Below are 18,598 nucleotides of genomic sequence, written 5' to 3'. Positions count from 1 at the left end.
TAGTAGCCTTCATTCATTAACGAAACGACTTGAATCAATGTTTATGTTGGCTTTTTCAGGAAAAAATGAGACAAAGTGAGACAGAAATTAATGGTCAAACAATGGGCTTTGTATTCCAAGTGCCCCGAGCCGGCGCGACCATGAAGCGAAAAAAGCGGGTTTTGAGCTGAGAACGACGACACAAACAAGTGGGAATGAGATGCTGCATTGTTGTTTCCTTTCAAGCAGAAATAAAATCGCGAAATTATTATTTTCTAAATTTCAAAATTTACGGAAATTTGGTGTCCCCAGAGTCACACTTACCTCCACCACTCCCACTACTTACTTTTTAAAGTGTGACGTGAATATATATTATACTGCATCGTGTTTCTTTTCGACTTCGTTTGCTAACTCAGCCAAAATGCATCAGACCAAGATTGGACAGTTCTTTAAGAAGAAGGAGTCCCCTTCTTCGTCCCCCGTTAAGAAGCCAGAGCTTCAGATAAAACCGAGAAAGGCGAAGCCGCCTAGCACTTCGGATGAGGAGGTGGAGGAAGAAGAAGAGGTCAAGGTGAAGGGGAGGGCAAAGAAGACCTTGTGGAAAATTGGGGGAGGAGAATCATCGTCGTCACCAGCGGGGAAGAAGAGGAAGTCAAAGAATACGTCTTCGGATGAAGAGGGAATCCATAAAAAAGTGATGGCAGGGGGAAGCAGTAAAAAGCAGAGGAAACGTATCGTGGTAGAAAGCTCAAGTGAAAGCGAGATGGAAGTAGAAGAGAAGAAGGAGGACGAGGAGAAAGTTGAAATAGTGGAGAAAGTTGAGGACAATGATGAAGCAGTTGAAGAAGTGAAGGAGGCAGATACTGCTAAAGACGAGAAGGACGAGGAGGAGAAAGAAGAAAATGGAAAATCGCCCAAATCACCATCAATGTCGTCATCAGAGGATGAGAAGAAGAAAGATAAGCCGAAGGATAAGAAAGTTGTTGATAAAAAGGCCGCCAAGAAATCGGTTGAGAAAGAAGATAAGGGCAAGTCTAAGAAAGATGATAAGGACAAGTCCAAGAAGGATGATAAGAGCAAGTCCAAGAAGGATGATAAGGGCAAGTCCGAGGAAGATGAAAAGGAAAAGTCCAAGAAAGAAAATGGGGCCAGCAGTAGCAGCAGCAAAGTTTCTCCTTCAAGTTCTGCCAAAAAAGATGAACCAAAGTCATTCTTCGGAAAGCCAGTGACCACTATGATGGGAGGAGGTGCAAATCCCAAGGGGTGGAACGATGACTATGATCCCAGCAAGAACAAATATCACCCGATTGACGATGCTTCGTGGAAAAGGGGTGAAAAGTGAGGAGAATAAAATAATGTGTAAATGTTGACTGATAAGCGAATTTATGTTTGATTGATATGCAAATATTTCAATTTCAGGGTTCCTTATTTGGCTCTGGCGAAAACTTTGGAAGCTATCGAAGCAACGAGTAGCAGACTGAAATTTATCGAAATCTTGGCAAATTACTTCCGATCTGTGATTCTCCTTTCTCCAGATGATCTCTTGATGAGCGTTTATCTCTGTCTGAATAAATTGGCTCCAGCCTACGAAGGTATTTTAACGATACATATATATCATTTTTTTTAATCGCAAAATTTTGTCTGGCATTACTCGGATAATTGTAACCCAATTATATTTCTTCACAGGGGTTGAGCTTGGGGTGGCGGAAACGAACGTGATGAAAGCTATTGCTCAGGCGACAGGTCGTGCCTTGGATCGGATAAAGTCTGATGCAGCCACAATGGGGGATTTGGGTTTGGTCGCTGAAAACAGTAGGTCAAACCAAAGGACTCTTATTCAACCAAGTCCATTAACAGTAGCCGGAGTGTTTGCCAAATTGAAAGAGATTGCGGCAATGTCAGGCCAAGCGGTGAGTAGATTTAAACAATTAAATATTCAAAATTTTACTCAATAATAACGAAATATTAATTAATAATAATACAGTCGCACGCCAAAAAGATTCAAATGATCACATCTATGTTGGTATCGTGCAAGTTTTCTGAAGCGAGATATTTAACAAGATCACTTCTTGGTAAGTTACGAATCGGACTTGCAGAACAATCTCTTCTTCAAGCGATAGCTCAGGCGACCTTTTTAACCCCTGCGGATCAGGACTTATCGGAATGGCCCCCAGAAATTATTGACGCTGGGAAAAAGATGAGTGCCGATACACTGAAAGCTAAAATTGAAGAACACGCCTTCAAAATTAAAACATGTTACTGGTGAGTATTTATTAATTCCATTCCAACTTTAGAGGAACTTAATCGAATGATTATTATTGGTGAATAATAGCGAGTGCCCCAATTACGACGTCTTGATAAAAGCTTTGAGGGAAGTGGGAGTTGATGGACTGAGCGAACGATGCAAATTGACCCCTGGAGTTCCCCCCAGACCAATGTTGGCCCAACCAACCAAAGGAGTGGCCGATGTTTTGGATAGATTTGATGGAATTAAGTTTACTTGTGAATACAAATATGACGGGGAAAGAGCCCAGGTAGGTACCCAACCATATATAATTATTTTGTTTATGCGGTTAAAGTTTTGACAATTACTTTTGTGTTAGCTTCACTTTTTGGAGGATGGGTCAATCCGTATTTACAGCAGAAATCAAGAAGACAACACGTCAAAATATCCGGACATTATTACCCGGTTCAACCAGTGTATTAAAGGAGATGTGAAATCTTGCATAATCGATTCCGAAGCAGTCGCGTGGGACATTGAAAAGGAAACAATTTTGCCATTCCAAGTGCTTTCCACTCGTAAACGAAAGGTTGTTTATTTATTATTTTTAGCCTTGTTTTGGAATTATTTTTATAAATGTATTATCTTTCTCACAGGATGCGAATGCAACTGAAATCAAAGTGCAAGTTTGTGTATTTGCCTTTGACCTGATATATCTAAACGGAGAATCTTTGGTTACAAAACCTCTCGTCGAACGTCGTGAGCTTCTGAGAGATAACTTCCAACAAGTTAAAGGACAGTTCACATTTGCGACTAGTTTGGACACTAGTAGTACTGAAGAAGTGCAGGAGTTTTTAGAAGAGTCCATCAAAGGTATAAACAAAAGGAGAAATGCAAAATATAAGACAATCCAAAATTAATTTTAATTTGTGTATTTGTCATGAACCAGGAAATTGCGAAGGACTGATGGTAAAAACATTGAATGAACGTGCATCATACGAACTTGCCAAACGCTCGCAAAAATGGTTAAAGTTGAAGAAGGATTACATGGATTCTGGTGGTGACTCTCTCGATTTGGTCGTTATCGGAGGATTCCTTGGGAAAGGGAAACGAACCGGGACATATGGCGGATTTCTCCTGGCTTGTTATGATCAAAGCGAAGAAGCGTTTCAAACTATTTGCAAGGTACATGAGTCATAAAACAATTTAATACATGAATAAAACTGATTTATATTATTTCAATTTCTGACAGATTGGAACCGGCTTTTCTGATGATGATCTCCAAAAACATTCAGAAACCCTCAAAGCCGTTGTGATTCCAAATGCAAAATCATACTACCGATACAACCAACAACTCGTGCCGGATCACTGGTTTGATGCTGTACAAGTTTGGGAAGTTAAATGTGCTGATTTATCTCTCTCTCCTGTCCACACTGCTGCTGAAGGATTGGTAGGGATTCATTTTACTATACTGGTCATGTGCCATTTGTTTATCACATGTCTACATTACTTTAACTCTCCATATAATAGGCTGACCCCCAGCGTGGAATTTCTCTTCGTTTTCCAAGATTCCTGCGAATCCGCGAGGACAAGAACGTTGAAGATGCAACTAGCTCTCAACAAGTATGTGACATGTACAAGAACCAGGAGCAAGTTAAAAACTCGGACAGCAAAAAAAGTAGCAAGAATGCTGATGATGATGATGGATTTTACTGAATTAATTATTGACTTTTCTTCGATATCGTAATTAATTATATACGATTATTCTTAAGAATCTTATCTTTGCAGTTTCTTAATATCACCATTCATTAAAAATTATTATATACAGAGGAGTGATCACAGTGTGCCATTTCTGTGGTCATAAATCAAGTAAGTAGACATGTCATATCTCTGTATCTATTTAAACGAAATCTTAAATTCCCTTAAATAAACAACTCCCGACACCCGTGTAATTTCGGTTATTTTTGGATTGTTTAATTTAAAGGTTGCAATTTTCTATGCCCCTATTACGGTACAGACATAATATGTAATCCATACTCTATATATACATATAGTGATGAATGATTGGTCATGTTGTTCGTGATGACGGAGCTCATTTTCTTGCCTCTCTTTTTTTACGTAGGTGAAAGATGTATGTATGCATCTGTAAATCTCCTCTCCAAACTTAACTTTCTCATTCCCCATATATAAAAATAGACCGGAAAAGACAAGCTTGCAATTTCATCTTCTTTTTGGAGAGATGCAGTTAGTCGACGACGAAACAAGTTTCTGCTGAGCATTCTTATTTCATAAGACGAAGTGAGTGAGTTCAGTTTAGTTCTAGTTCAGCTAAAAGTCAAAGCCCGAAATGTCCAGCCAGGCGTGGATTGGAGGATAGCAAAGATAGAAAGAAGATGTAATAATAATATGTTATACGTATGGTTCCATCATCTCCTTCTTCATGTAAAATGCCGACTTGTTGTCTGATACAAAAAATCACAATCTTGCATGAATCTCTCCTCTTTACTTATATATCCTCCCGTCTCCTCCTGGTCTTGGCTCGGATTTGCAAAGCAATTTACTTAATTTTCTCAACTAAAATCATAGTTCCTGTATATCGACTAAAATCAAGACCAAGATCAGTTAGTGACTGGCAGACATTTAGTTAGTTGCATTTACATTGCATTTTCAGACCAAAATCATGACAATTGCACAAAATCTTGTGCCAAAATCACTCGAAATGTCATTACCATAATGCCACCACCTTCATCATGTCTACCAAACCAACCACAAAATTCTTCTCCAAAGTTCATCTGTCCACTTTTTCGGATTTTGCATGAAATGAAAATCCGGTCAAAAAAACAAGGTTCACTTTTTCCACGATTTTCCTCTCACGTAGCATCCACGCATCGTGTCTCTTGTCATAGTAGGAAAATGAAGGAGAGGAAAAATGTCGGTCGTCGGAGTGGGTGTGGCTGGAACTTGAGGTGTTTCAGGAGTGGATTTTACCATTAATTTGACATGGGTGGTGGAGGGGGGCCTCGTTTCGGGTGAGTGTCCTCGTACATTTAGCATCGAGCAGCGTGGTCGGTTTGGTTGGCGTGGAAATATGGAGTGCGCTTGAGTGGTGGTGGTGGAGAAGATCGAGGAGACGCCGCTGCTGCTGCCTGCTCCATCCAATTTTTCTTTTCAGTGAGGAAGTGAATGGCCCACTGAGAACGACCAGAGTAATATTGTCGCCGAAAATCCCGATAATATCGCCAACCAACACCATGGCTGACACGGATAAGCAGTCCCAAGAACAACCAAAGTCCACTGAGAACAAGGACAAGGCTGCGAACAACAGCAAGGAAATCATCGGTGAGTAATTGGCATAAATTTACACTATGTAGTAGCGATAATTCCTCCGGTTTTGAAAAGTTTTCATTTCGGAAGAAAATAATTACTTGGGGGGACGGAGGGTGGATGGAACAGCTTGGATGGCTGTTCGTCATCTCGATAACCGGTTCTAATCTTATCCGGTCGAGTTGACCTTTTGTAGACTTATTAGTTAAGGGTCGAAGCAATTACGGTTTGCATTTCATTACTTCCGCTTTCAAAAATTGAAAATTGGTTTCGAATTCTTTGGCTTGACAAGAATTTGCCTCCATCCAACTCCTCCCACTGTCTTTCAAAAAATCATTACATCAGTATTATTCAGTATTCAAGCATGCATTCAAACATGGCATGTATTTGGGCAGCAAGTTTCGGAAATGGCTGTGTTTGAAGTATCGGAGGAATTGTCGTAGTTGATAAAATGAGTTGAGCCTGAAATAGTCTCTTTTTTTAAAAAAACTTGAGTTGTTTGATAGCAACTTTTGGAGAATGATCGCCATGACTACAATTGATTGACTTGCGATATTAGACTAGAAATTAAAATCTGTTTCTAATTGATTGGAGATTTAAATCTATGATCTGTCGACTCACAGTTCCGGACAAATAATCCCTATGTTCTTGGTTTATGATCCTTGATCTAATCTATTTATGTTCTTGATTACAGCGACCAAAGTAACCGGTGTTGTAAAATGGTTCAACGTCAAGAGCGGCTATGGATTTATCAATCGGTAAGTAGTAATCTATTTTATTTTGCAGCAGCCTACCAAATTATTATTGGGCCAGTTTAAACAAGTCAGGTTTTATGTTACCTAATTGGAGTGAGTGAAGGCTGTTAAGGGGCTAATAAAACCAACAATATACATGCACATGTACTCAGCAGCAGCAGCAGCAGCAGCAACTTAGCTGCATCAAGGTCATATTATTATTAACTGTATTATAATATATTATGTAAAATCCAGAGATGATAGGAAAATATCTAGGTGGATGAATGCATGGATATTTTATTTACGACGGAAAGGAGATTATGTAAGATAGTTGGCCAGGAGAGTTGAATGAAAATGATATCCAATTCAAGTTTAGATTTATATGTTGGGTTCCAAATCCCTGAATGAACGATTGACCATAACATTTGTGTTGTAATTGAATTAGATATTAAATGCGTTGTTGTGATTTGGTTAGACGTAGGTGCATATTATTATGATGAAACTTCAATGTCAGTCATTGTCAGTACATATTTATCTACGTAGAAAGTGGATGCGCATTTGAGGTGGATAAATAGATTAAGTAAATAATGGATAAAAAAGAGTTTGTTGCAACACTTGCACCCTTCACGTTTTATGGAGATTAATGGGTTTAACTATTTGTTTTTATTAGATCTGATACCAAGGAGGACGTGTTTGTCCATCAAGTAAGCCTTTTTAAAAATATATTAATTTTTGGTCGCTTGAATCACTCGATAAATTATAGTATTTTTAATATTTAAAAAATTTTAATTTCTTAGTCCGCCATCATCAAGAATAATCCTAAAAAGCTAGTGCGCTCTGTCGGAGATGGAGAAGAAGTTGAATTTGACGTCGTCGTCGGAGAGAAGGGGAACGAAGCTGCCAACGTGACTGGCACTGGTGGACAACCGGTGAAGGGTTCCCCATATGCAGCTGACCGCAGGCGAGGAGGATATGGTGGGTACTACCGTCGAGGGAGTGGAAGAGGTGGGATTCTTTCAACTTCGAAACCCAAAGAAAGATTGTTAGGTCTAATAGTCTTCTAATCAACTTCCTTCATTTTTTGATTGCAGGAGAAAGTAAAGAACAGACGGACGGAGAGGAAGGCCCGGATGAAAAACCGGAAGGCGGCGGCGGTGGTGGTCGAGGACGCAGTCGTTTCCGCGGCGGTCGTGGAGGAGGAGGTGGTGGACGCTTCCGTGGTTACTACAGGCGAAGGGGAGGCCGTGGCGGCACACGTTCAGAATCCCAGGGGGATGACAGGAAGGTATGTTGTTGTCGTATTAACTAATAATTCATGCTTTCTACTTTAAACATGTTAACAAATAACTATAATTTGTGATTCATTGATTGCAGGGAGGTGAGGTGAGTGAAGGAGAAGGAAAATCCGAGGGGGAAGGTGAACGTGGAGCCGGGTCAGGCCGTGGCCGTGGTCGAGGAGGACGTCGTGGTGGCCGAGGCTTCACTCGTCGATTCTACCGACGAGGTGGAAACCGAGGTGCAAGAACCACGAGCGGAGGAGGTGATCAAGAGGTATGCATCAAAGTCTTGGAAATTTGTCGATATGCATAATTTCAAAACGTGTGTATAATTTATATTAATTGAGTTATCATTTTCTGTAGGGAGGAGATAGCCACCAAGAGAACGAGGGGGCAAACGAAAGTTCTGCATAAATAATTAAGCATACAATAATATACCCAATTGCAGAAAAAAAAACATCCTAGAAGATCACCTCATAACATCTACACACTATAGAATAACAATCTTAAGATCAAAAGTGTTAAGTTAATTGTAGCTCTCCCTCTTAAAAAATTGCATGCTTACCGTAACATCCGATAACATCTTCGTCAGCATCATCAATATCAAATCACAAAAACAAGTTCAAGTACACATTTTTTTGTCTACATTCTAAATATTTTGAATCAAAATTCTGGTCTGATTGTTGATTGTAATTTGTAATAATATGTCGTAACGTTAACTTTGGTATGCTCTACGTTAGAGTAATTATGTTATTAGAGACAATTGTATCTCATCATGTAAGGGAAACGTAACGGTAGTTAAAAAATATAATAATGTTGTTATAATAATGTTTGGATGATGGATGTGAGTGAATTATTGTCCTTGTATGATATGAATCAGCAACATGAGTAGATATAGACCTCTCCCCCCCATATCTAATATGCTTTATATTATGTTAGTCACCATATTGGGAACACTTTGTTCAGTTTTGAATAATAATTCAAAAAAAATATAATGCATTTTTACTTAAATAACCTCTCTCTCTGTCCACCATCATCTCAGTGGTAGATGTACCATTTATTCAATCTTTCATAATTTGCATGTTCATCTCTCGAATGATAAGAGGACTGTGGAATAGTTTTAGTTGTAAATTTAAAAGGTTCTTGAATCTAGTTTACTTTGAACCTTGTGGCAATAATTCACCTATCCATCTTATTCTTCTACTTTGTACTAATTTGAGTAATTGGGCACCGGCTCCTACCTTGTAATGAAATCATGAAACCGTTTTGCATGTTCGAGTTCATTTCTTTCTCCTGCATAGCTTGGTCAGTCAGTGTGGTTCTGATTTCCAGATTGTCCCTCAAACAAGTTTCTAGTTGTGTGCTGTACTGCTGTTCGGAAGGGTCGATCTGATGCAGTCGTATTAACTGTGTAGTGGGCGTTTTTTTAGCGAATTTATTTTTTACAAGTTAATCATGGATGGGAAGATTTTGCCATTATTTTTATGGATATGCCTTCTCTTCATAAATACTTCTTGTGGTAAGAACAATATTTTTTACGTAATTTGCATGCCTAGCTGATTATGCAGATCAATCTTGAAGTGGACTCTATTAAATTTATTAACTACTACAGGACAGCGAATGCCTCCACCCCCACCGCAACAACAACAACAGGCTGTCCCTGTTAATAAAGTTAACCCTGCAGCTTCTCTGCCCCCACCTCATATCGCAGCACAACTGCCTCCCATTCCTCCACCACTTCCACCACCACCAACTTTGCCGAAAAGTCCGAAGAATGTTCCTGTACCGCAAACCCTCATGCAACAGAGTCAACAGCAAAATGCGTCGTTACACTTATTAAAAGTTCAAAAAAGGAAGAACGACGAGCTGGCCAATATCAAGGACGATAATGTCCGTCGAGTCCTGATGGAATTATCCACACCACACCTTCCCCAGGCGAATATGGTCGATACACGGGCACGCGTTGCACAACTGATTGGACCACTTTTTTATAACAATTTTGAGCAGAGGAAGGACAGGATTATTGGACAAAGTAATTAATAAATGACATATTTAGTAATATATGCGAACTTGAAAATTTATCATAAATGCTGTATTACTGCAATTTAATTAAAGGTCGAAATACCTCCTCCTTCCCGGAACGATTGCTCGACGCCTTCACGGACATTAGAGGCGAAGAGGTGAAAGCACTCGTGTTACAGAAACGACTCAACGCCCTGCACGCGTCGGATCTTGGCTTGCTTCCCATGGCGTTTTTATATGCTCTGCAGGTATGTAAATACCCATTATAAATACTAAATTTTTAAAGGGAAATACTATTTTAATTGTATAAATTAATTAGTTAATTAAATAATTTCTGCAGGGAACCTCGCTGAGAAATATTACTGGATCTAATTTGGCCGGAGTGATAAAACTAAATCTTGGTGATACAACGCTAGCATTTAAGGCTGCAGAGGCACTGGATAACAGGAAGGATGAACAAGTCGAATTTCTCCAGTCTTTGGTATTTTACTCTTGACAAAAGTACTAAATAATTATTGGAAAATTTCAGTCTGATCAAGTTGAATAATTCACATAGGGAACTAAAATCCTTCCCAATGCGGAACGAATGGTGATGGAAAAAGTCTTGCAATGGTGGGGGAGTCCTATAGGCTGGGAAAATCGTGAAATCTCTCTCCTCACCACGGCTGGTGACCCACTCCTCTCATACCTGCCTCCGTCACACCTCGAAACCCTGGATGAAGAACAAGCGGACAGGGTCGTCAGCATTCTCGGTGAGTCCGCCGAAATTGGGAAGGTTTGGTGGATGAAACCAATGTCTGTGAAGAAGGCCTGGTTTGAGTTGGCAAAGAGGGCTCGATTTTTTGGCGAAGTGCAAGAATGGTCCTTCATGAGGATGCAAATGCTCAGCTTTCTACTGGAGGGAGCCTCACCAGAAGACTTGGAGCATATCCCACCATTGCAGGAAATCAAGGGTTTGGTCATTGGCAATCAATACACTGAACTTCAGGTGAGCATTTGATTTACATAAATGCATACCATTAACTATTAGAATGTTTTTCATCTTGTTTTTGGAATGTAGGCCCGTGTCGTTTTTGACGCATTCTACAAAAAGAGTCCCCTTTCTCAAGAAGAACTTCAAGAATTCCAGTTTCACATCCTGGATCTTCTTCCCACTCAGTTGCAACGGTTTGACTTGGCCGATAGTTTCTCCACTTTGGATGATATGATGGGAATTTTGGAGAAACAAACGAACCCCTCGTACTCCACCCTCCTCCAAATCTCGTACTACATGTGGCCAATTGTCAATACGACGAGAGGAATGGTAATGGGTGATCCGAAAGTGTGGCAGAAGAAAGAATTGTCTCAAATGGGAAAGTTCCTCTTCCTCCTCCCAAAATCTGTCCTCTTCGCCATGCCCTCCGAACTCGTCAGTTGGGACTCGAACATGTTGAATGCCATAGTGTCAAAGCATTTTTCTCCATTCCAGATCTGGTACTTGCGAATCTAATTAATTTGTATTAATTTCCGATTTCATATACATACGTTGCATTCATATTATTGGGTTTTTTGACAGGTTCCTTACATCACAAATTTTGTCCAGTGTTGATGAACGACTCAAATCTGAATATCCTCACATGTTGCCTCCTCCATTCCAAAAGGGAATTCCTACCGAGAATCTGACCACTCTACTATTAACGTCACAACTTGTCAACCCGGACACGCTACGAGTATTAATTGAAGAATCAGAAGGCATGTTAACGTCACAGAAAGTGAGGAGTTACAAATACAAAATTGATATATGCAGAATATTTACAATTGAAGTTATGAAATATATTAATTTGCGTTTGTAAATTCTAGGCTGTAATTGCTCAAAGAATTAGGAGTAGATTACAAGAGAGTGTCATTCTCCGTCAGATTACGAGTTCTTCCAAGCCGGCCGAGTTATTCGACATGTTCAGTCCTCGCCAGATATTAAAAACGATGCCCAACATTATCAAAACGGTGCTTCAAATGCCAGAAAGAGGTAGTTTTGGAGAAACTGCTCTCCAGGTATACATACATAGTTTACATCTCCATAAACATTACATTAATATTAACTAATTAGTATGTATAGAGGTACACAATGATTAATTCCTAATTAAGGTCAAACTCTTCCCCCAATCCGTTCTCTCACTGTGGATGCGATGGGTCCGAGAGCAAACGCAAGCAACCAAGTGGACTGCTGAAGATCTCCTCGGTCGTTCTGCAACCGGCTCAGCACACGCTGTCCAGCTAACCATCATGGGACTTACTTGTCGCGAAGTAAACTTTATCGACCCATTAGACATTCTCCCCGTCATTTTGTATTACCGACACGAATTTTACGGGCTGAGACGTCTAAATCCTGACCTCACTTTCGAGCTCAACCTCCGGTCGTGCTTTTTGGACAAGGTCGTCAACTACTTACGAATCAAGAAAAGTTTGAATGGAAATGAGAATCAAACTCAAAGTAGCATTTTGAGTGAGCTGAGCCCTGGAGAAATTGTTGGGATTGGAGGTATACGCAATAATTTGTCATCAGAAACTATAAATAATTATATTTCATCTGACCTGATAACCTGACGACAATAAGCTACCCCATTTTTGTCGAATTTCCAGGCGAAGTACTATCTCTTATCCAACCAGCGTCCCTAGAACGAGTACCACCTTCAATTAGGATGGCAATTCTGGAAGAAATTGCCCATATCGGAACACTAGACTTGTTCCATTTCGTCCCACTCGAACAACTCCAGTGGTATGCGAATACATTGTTCAGGGATAATTTATCTCAACGATTCACAAACAATAAGAAGCGACGACAAGCTCCAGCAGCAGCACCAGGTGATGATACATCAACAGTATCTGAACCAACCACCACCTCTACGTCAGCCCCACCAACTGACAATCCCCCAGCGGATGACCCAGACCCAACAGAAGATGTAATCCCTGTCGATCCAAACAATGCTGCTCAGCCTCCAACTGATGATGTCTCTCCAACTGCTCGGATGGGTGGGGACGAATCTTTCATCCCCCAGCAAAATATGGCCGTTGATACTGACACTATCCAAAAACTTGGCAACTTTCTCTGCTACAGCGACGACATTTTTAGTGGTGACTGGAATCTCAAATTCTTTAAAGACACGTTAGAATCAAAATCTACCCCTGGCGATAAAACTTGCTGCATCTCAAAGGCTAGTAGAATGAAATGGTTCCAATTACTAAAAATGGTGTATGGAGCAGATACCTCGATTTGGAACGAATTTCAACTCGCGTCCATGGGGGACATGTTGATCACTGTCCCTGACGAAGAGATGACAAAGATTTCCCGAGAAGCACTCGCCAACGCGGTCCATCCCATCCTGAAGCAATCAGGGTTCAATCAATTGGTCACTGTACCAGGCGAGAGGAAGAAACAGCGATTCATTTCTGTCTGTGTCGAAGCGTTGGGAATGGAAGGGGCGGAAATGATGCACGCATACAAGTCTATGATGAAGCATGTTACGGAGGGAGCGCAATGGTTGGTCAATACGGTCAAGACCACAGAACAACTAATATCAGACAGCATGGTGAAGTCCGGGAGATTACCCAGATGGGCGGAGTTCACCTTGGTAAGAAATCCGAGACAGGTTCCTAGTTCCGGTAAAAGTTTCATACCACCTCCACCTCCAATGCCAAAGTCGTATCCAGGACCCGGAAATAATCAATTTGGAAATTACGGGCAAGTCGGAAATCAGTATCAAGGACAATTGGGAATGCAAAAACAAGGACAATTCGGAGGTCAGGGTCAACTAGAAATTCAAAAGCAAGGACAAGTAATGGAAAATCAAAATCAATTTGCAGGCCAAGGCCAATTGGAAATTCAAAAGCAAGGACAACTTGGTATTCAAAGTCAACTTGAAATTCAAAACCAAGGACAAGTAGCGGAAAATCAAAATCAATTTGCAGGCCAAGGGCAATTGGAAATTCAAAGCCAATTCGGAAACCAAAATCAATTCGGGGGTCAAGCGCAATTGGAAATTCAAAAGCAAGGACAATTAACCGGAAATCAAGGACTTGGTGTTCAAAATCAATTTACAGGACAAGGGCAATTGGAAATTCAAAATCAATTCGGAAACCAAAATCAATTTGGGGGTCAAGCGCAATTGGAAATTCAAAAGCAAGTTAAATTTGGTATCCAAAATCAATTCGGGGGTCAAGAACAACTTGGAATCAAAAGCAATCAAAATCAATTTGGAAATCAAGAAAAATTGGGAAATCAATACCAAGGACAATTCGGAAACCAAAATCAATTTGGGAATCAAGAAAAATTGGGAAACCAATACCAAGGACAATTCGTAAACCAAAATCAATTTGGGAATCAAGATAAATTGGGAGATCAATACCAAGGACAATTCGGAAACCAAAACCAAAGACAATTCGGAAACCAAAATCAGGAAAAATTGGTAAATCAATACCAAGGACAATTCCCAAATCAAAACCAAGGACAAATCGGAAATCAAAATCAATTTCAAAATCAAGGGCAATTCGGAATTCAAAACCAAGGACAAGTCGGGAATCAAAATCAATTTCAAAATCAATTCGGAAATCAAAATCAAGGACAATTCGGAAATCAAAATCAATTTCAAAATCAAGGGCAATTCGGAATTCAAAACCAAGGACAAGTCGGGAATCAAAATCAATTTCAAAATCAATTCGGAAATCAAAATCAAGGACAATTCGGAAATCAGAACCAAGGACAATTCGGAAATCAAAACCAAGGACAAGTCGGGAATCAAAATCAATTCGGAAATCAAAATCAAGGACAATTCGGAAATCAGAACCAAGGACAATTCGGAAATCAAAATCAATTCGGAAATCAGAACCAAGGACAATTCGGAAATCAAAACCAAGGACAATTCGGAAATCAAAACCAAGGACAATTTGGAAATCAAAATCAAGGACAATTCGGCCTTCAGGGTCAAGGCCAGGGTCAGTTTAATAACGGTCAGACTCAGTTTAATAGCGCCCAGGGTCAATTTAACAACGGCCAGTTTAGTCCGGATCAGCAATTGGACCTCACAGCTCGAAGTACAAATGGAACTGGGACTAAAAATGGGACTGCTGACGTCCCCATTCAAGAACGGGCTCGAGATGCATCTGACACCTCATCATCACTGCCAACTAGCAGATCTAACAACGGACAACAACAACAGGTACAAATTCTTTCTTTCAATGCAATATAGCTTTTTCAGGAATTGAATTAATTTGTTTCTCTACTATTTCAGATAACTTGCGATGGAATCAAAACAGCGGGACCTGCCGCGATAGGACTGACATTGGAAGACTTGACCCAACTCTCCGCCATCGACCTCTTCAACTGCATCGAACCCATTGGAAAATTAGAATGGGATGAACAAACCAAGGCAGTAATTCTAAACTTGTTGGTGCAAAAGCTTAACGTGAGGTTCGACAAGTTTAAGACGTTTGAACTCATTGAGATTGGAAACCTCGTTACCGCACTCCATGCCAGTGAGGACAGCAATTTCAACAATAATGCATCCTCACCCTCTTCTGCAATCGACATTTCTCAAATGGATTTGAAAGTTCCGGAAAGTTTGGACATGATTTCGATCCTTGGGTCAAAAATAACTGATCCTCAAGTGGTAAGATATTAATACATATCTACATACATTGATTAGATCACAATGCAATTTTTCTATTTTTTTTATCAAATTATTATAATTATTAACTAATTTGTGTCTTCTAGCTCAAAGTTCTGGCTGACAAATTCAACGCAGACAACTCATTTTTTCCTGGGAATCCAAAGAAAATTCGACCAGAAAATGTTCGTATAATTGTCCAATCGCTTGGAAATATCATGTGTGGATTCTCAGACAAAGTCGTAAACAGCATATTCGAAGTTGATGCTCCACTCTTTATCGACTGCAGCCCTAGACTTGGGAAAGTTGAGGGTTGTTCGCCTGAAGTCCTGTCAACGTTAGCCACACATGCGATAAGACCGAGTAATTATGGTCCCCCACGCCTTTGGACACAGGAGGATTTGGAAACGATAGGGGTCGTATTTGCAGGTATTTTATGATACAATTCTTTAGGTTTCTAGCGACGGTAAAATTAGTAAAAATGGAATTTCCTCTATTGCAGGGCTTAAGCCGGAAGCAATTTCCACAATCCCACCCGACTCGATGCAAGGACTTCAGCCCCAAGCCATGCAAGCTCTTCCTAGCTCATCATTACCTGCCCTCACACCTCAACAAATATCCAAAATGTCGTACCATGCAGCCAAATCAATTTTACCAATTCAACAAAATGGTCTAACCTCGGCACAACTAGAAGCGCTTCATGGAGTGATTGATGCTACTGCTGAGCTGGACGCAGGATCTGCAGATGACACTGCGCGCCCCGAAGAAACGAGGGCACTCCCATCTGACGTAGTTGGGAGAGCAAAGGGTGGACAAGATGACCATGTTATTAATCCTGCAAATCCCACCACACCTCCCACGTCGGCAACAACGGAAGGTCCGACAAGCACCACTGCCCCAGAATCAGAGGGAGAAACAGCCCCAAAGAGTGGCTCAAATCGTAACCATTTTATGGATTCTACAACTACTCAAGTTATTGTGATATTATCGACAATCGTTAATTTATATCGTCATTTGTAGTGATTAGTTATTAATAATTCTTATAAAACTGTTATCATATTGGCCTACTAGTAGTTTCAATTTCATATTTATGCTTTAATAATTTTCTATTCATAAAGTTTAAAATTTAGTTCTTAACAAAGATTAGATTTATTTATTGTAGTGTAATTTCCGTGACCAAACCAATAAATTTATTTCCTGGATCAGTTTGGAGTTTTCTTCCATCTTATCTTACACATATTATATTTTCATTATGAAAGAAACCCAAATATACTAATCCTCGTTATTCTCCCATATTTTAATTTATGTCGTTGCAATTAACATTTAGCCTATTGTGGTAATAATATGGTAATGATACTTACAATGGTAAAATTTGTCGTACATATATTTTAAGGTTTGCTTAACGGCGCGGATAAGCAGTTTTGTTGTATTTTGACTATTCGATTAAGTAAAGCTTTTGTTTCCAGTGCAATCCTGCGTAAGGGGATTTTCTGTGCATAAATAACTAGATAATTTTCGTCTCGGGCATTTGACACCTATCATCAATAAATGGCATGAATTGAATCAATCTGTGAAGCAGAACGTATGTCGGGTAAAAATATATAAAATTGTCTATATTGCACACGACCATGTAAGACTCGTACTCTTTCACGAGTAAAATATCATAAGTGTCAAGTAATTTTAAGTATGCATGGGTTTTTTGGACAACCAGTTATGTTATCAACATAATATTAGCGTCTAGAAGAATTTCATTTTCATTATCACGTCACTCCAAGTCTCAGACATAATTATATTTTGTAACGAAACTCCTCTTATGTTATCTGACTATCAGGGCGGTGATGGAATGGACGATCCGTGAGAATAGTCGACGAGGCACTGACCATATTTCCCTGATTGTAACCTGACCAAGATTTGTCACGAGATGAAATACATAATTATGAATTCCGTGCTAAGTTAAGAAATGGTAAGATAAGTATAATTAACTTCTTGTTACCTCACAAAAATGAGCGACATACTCTTGTATTCCCCACGGACCGTGTCCTCCGTTCAAGTATAGGACGTAAGTAAATCCGTCCCTAGCTCGACCACCGATTGAATAATAATATGGCAAGAATTTGTGAACCCTATTATGCAGGGAAATATTATTATTTGTATTAGAAGATATTAATTAAATATCAGTTATGACCGAAAATTACTCACCGAAAGCGGTGCTTCTCATAAAAATGTAAAGCAGGCTCGTTGGAAGTTAGCACGTGAAGATATACTGCTTTGCACTGCAAAGTGGAGAGATGATTGAGTAGACTAGATAACAGCAGTGACGCTACTCCTTGTCTTCTGTAAAAGTTATACATGCGAAGGAAAATATTTTTTTTTTAACTTTGCAAAACTACCTCACAATAAACGATATATGTACATTAAACGTAAATTACCTGCTACTGTCAACCACCCCTAAACTCAATATGTATGCGGCAGTATATTTCAGTTGAAATTCGCATAATACGTCACGGTCCTCTCGATTCAGGTCTCTTCCTTGTTTAAGCTCGGCAACAATCAAACCTGAAAATAGAAATGCATGAGCCAATTGATTAATTCATACATAGATGGAAATGAAAGATTGCTGTTTTGTCATACATACTATAATCTTATCAGGTTAATATTTTATTTACCAACGATTTTCCCGTCCAGAATTGCAGCAAGGGAGAACAGATTAGAGTCGGACGTAATAGCTTCAAACCACTTTGCAGGATACTCCACAGGGAACCACTCCTCGCAAAGTGTCTTTACTACGTCATAATCACCCGGATTTAGAAATCGCAACTGGATCTGGCTATGGCTGAATAGGGATTGTTTTGGCTCAGAAATACTACACGATCCTCCTCCCTGGTTGTTCGAACGGTAGTGATTTAATCCAGATCCGTGGCCATCCCCATTCCCTATGAATATGAAAAGGGAAATATTAATTTATGAACAACAACGTCCTGTTCTTTCTTTTAATAAGCAAGCTTCTTACCAAGAAGCGACTGTCTGCTCCCACTATCGTAGGACCAAAGTCCATGATGATTCTTTTCAATCGGAGCGTAGAATGAGAAGGACATGGCAAAAAGTAGGTAAAAGTAAACAAATTCATTTCTTGGTCACGTCACGTATCCTGCACTCCCACAAATCCTACCATTGACTTACACTCTAACCCTCCCACCTTACATCTTAAGACACCGTTAAAGCTAAAGGTGAACCTAATTTATAAGCCAATTAAAATTTTGGGTAGTAGACTTTGATTAATAATTTGTAAACTCAAAATATCGATTGATTGTTGTCATTTTGCATTCAAGGATTTATGATCCATTTAAACTCGCGCCAGTCTAATTTCACCCCAAATTCAGCGGCAATCTTGCACGTGGAAAG

At 39.8% G+C, this 18,598-nt stretch overlaps 4 protein-coding genes across 5 annotated transcripts; 3 read left to right on the top strand and 1 right to left on the bottom strand.

Moving 5' to 3' along the window:
* Nucleotides 1-131: 131 nt before the first annotated feature.
* On the top strand, nt 132-4,152 carry LOC110848453 (DNA ligase 1). The gene is made up of 10 exons (XM_022095676.2): nt 132-1,317; nt 1,399-1,571; nt 1,666-1,889; nt 1,964-2,241; nt 2,312-2,513; nt 2,583-2,789; nt 2,857-3,073; nt 3,150-3,385; nt 3,453-3,650; nt 3,731-4,152. The coding sequence occupies exons 1-10, from the start codon at nt 200-202 to the stop codon at nt 3,914-3,916; spliced, it is 3,039 nt and encodes a 1,012-aa protein (XP_021951368.1). The 5' UTR covers nt 132-199; the 3' UTR covers nt 3,917-4,152.
* Nucleotides 4,153-5,351: 1,199 nt separating this feature from the next.
* LOC110848455 (Y-box factor homolog) lies at nt 5,352-8,549 on the top strand. The gene is made up of 7 exons (XM_022095679.2): nt 5,352-5,539; nt 6,219-6,282; nt 6,929-6,962; nt 7,056-7,263; nt 7,350-7,543; nt 7,633-7,809; nt 7,899-8,549. Exons 1-7 carry the CDS (start codon nt 5,452-5,454, stop codon nt 7,947-7,949), a joined length of 816 nt encoding a protein of 271 aa, XP_021951371.1. The 5' UTR covers nt 5,352-5,451; the 3' UTR covers nt 7,950-8,549.
* A 290-nt stretch (nt 8,550-8,839) lies between these two features.
* LOC110848452 lies at nt 8,840-16,398 on the top strand. Of its 2 annotated transcripts, XM_035850761.1 has the most exons (14): nt 8,840-9,054; nt 9,148-9,567; nt 9,651-9,805; nt 9,898-10,038; nt 10,114-10,545; nt 10,618-11,030; nt 11,113-11,308; nt 11,397-11,588; nt 11,682-12,075; nt 12,177-14,111; nt 14,166-14,749; nt 14,822-15,199; nt 15,304-15,625; nt 15,699-16,398. In XM_035850761.1, the coding sequence occupies exons 1-14, from the start codon at nt 8,991-8,993 to the stop codon at nt 16,214-16,216; spliced, it is 6,144 nt and encodes a 2,047-aa protein (XP_035706654.1). In that variant the 5' UTR covers nt 8,840-8,990; the 3' UTR covers nt 16,217-16,398. The 2 variants fall into 2 exon arrangements, with proteins under 2 accessions (XP_035706654.1, XP_021951367.1); XM_022095675.2 differs by having other exon boundaries at nt 12,177-14,749.
* On the bottom strand, nt 16,386-18,593 carry LOC110848454 (N-alpha-acetyltransferase 60). Its single transcript, XM_022095678.2, has 6 exons — nt 18,207-18,593; nt 17,863-18,129; nt 17,626-17,752; nt 17,396-17,530; nt 17,190-17,319; nt 16,386-17,096 (listed from the first exon to the last, which is right to left on the bottom strand). Exons 1-6 carry the CDS (start codon nt 18,289-18,291, stop codon nt 17,013-17,015), a joined length of 828 nt encoding a protein of 275 aa, XP_021951370.1. The 5' UTR covers nt 18,292-18,593; the 3' UTR covers nt 16,386-17,012.
* Between the last annotated feature and the right edge of the window lie 5 nt (nt 18,594-18,598).

The sequence above is a fragment of the Folsomia candida genome, unplaced genomic scaffold (assembly GCF_002217175.1).
Source record: "Folsomia candida strain VU population unplaced genomic scaffold, ASM221717v1 Fcan01_Sc004, whole genome shotgun sequence".
In the NCBI taxonomy this organism is placed as follows: Eukaryota; Metazoa; Arthropoda; class Collembola; order Entomobryomorpha; family Isotomidae; genus Folsomia; species Folsomia candida.
This window is presented reverse-complemented; position numbering and strand designations above follow the sequence as displayed.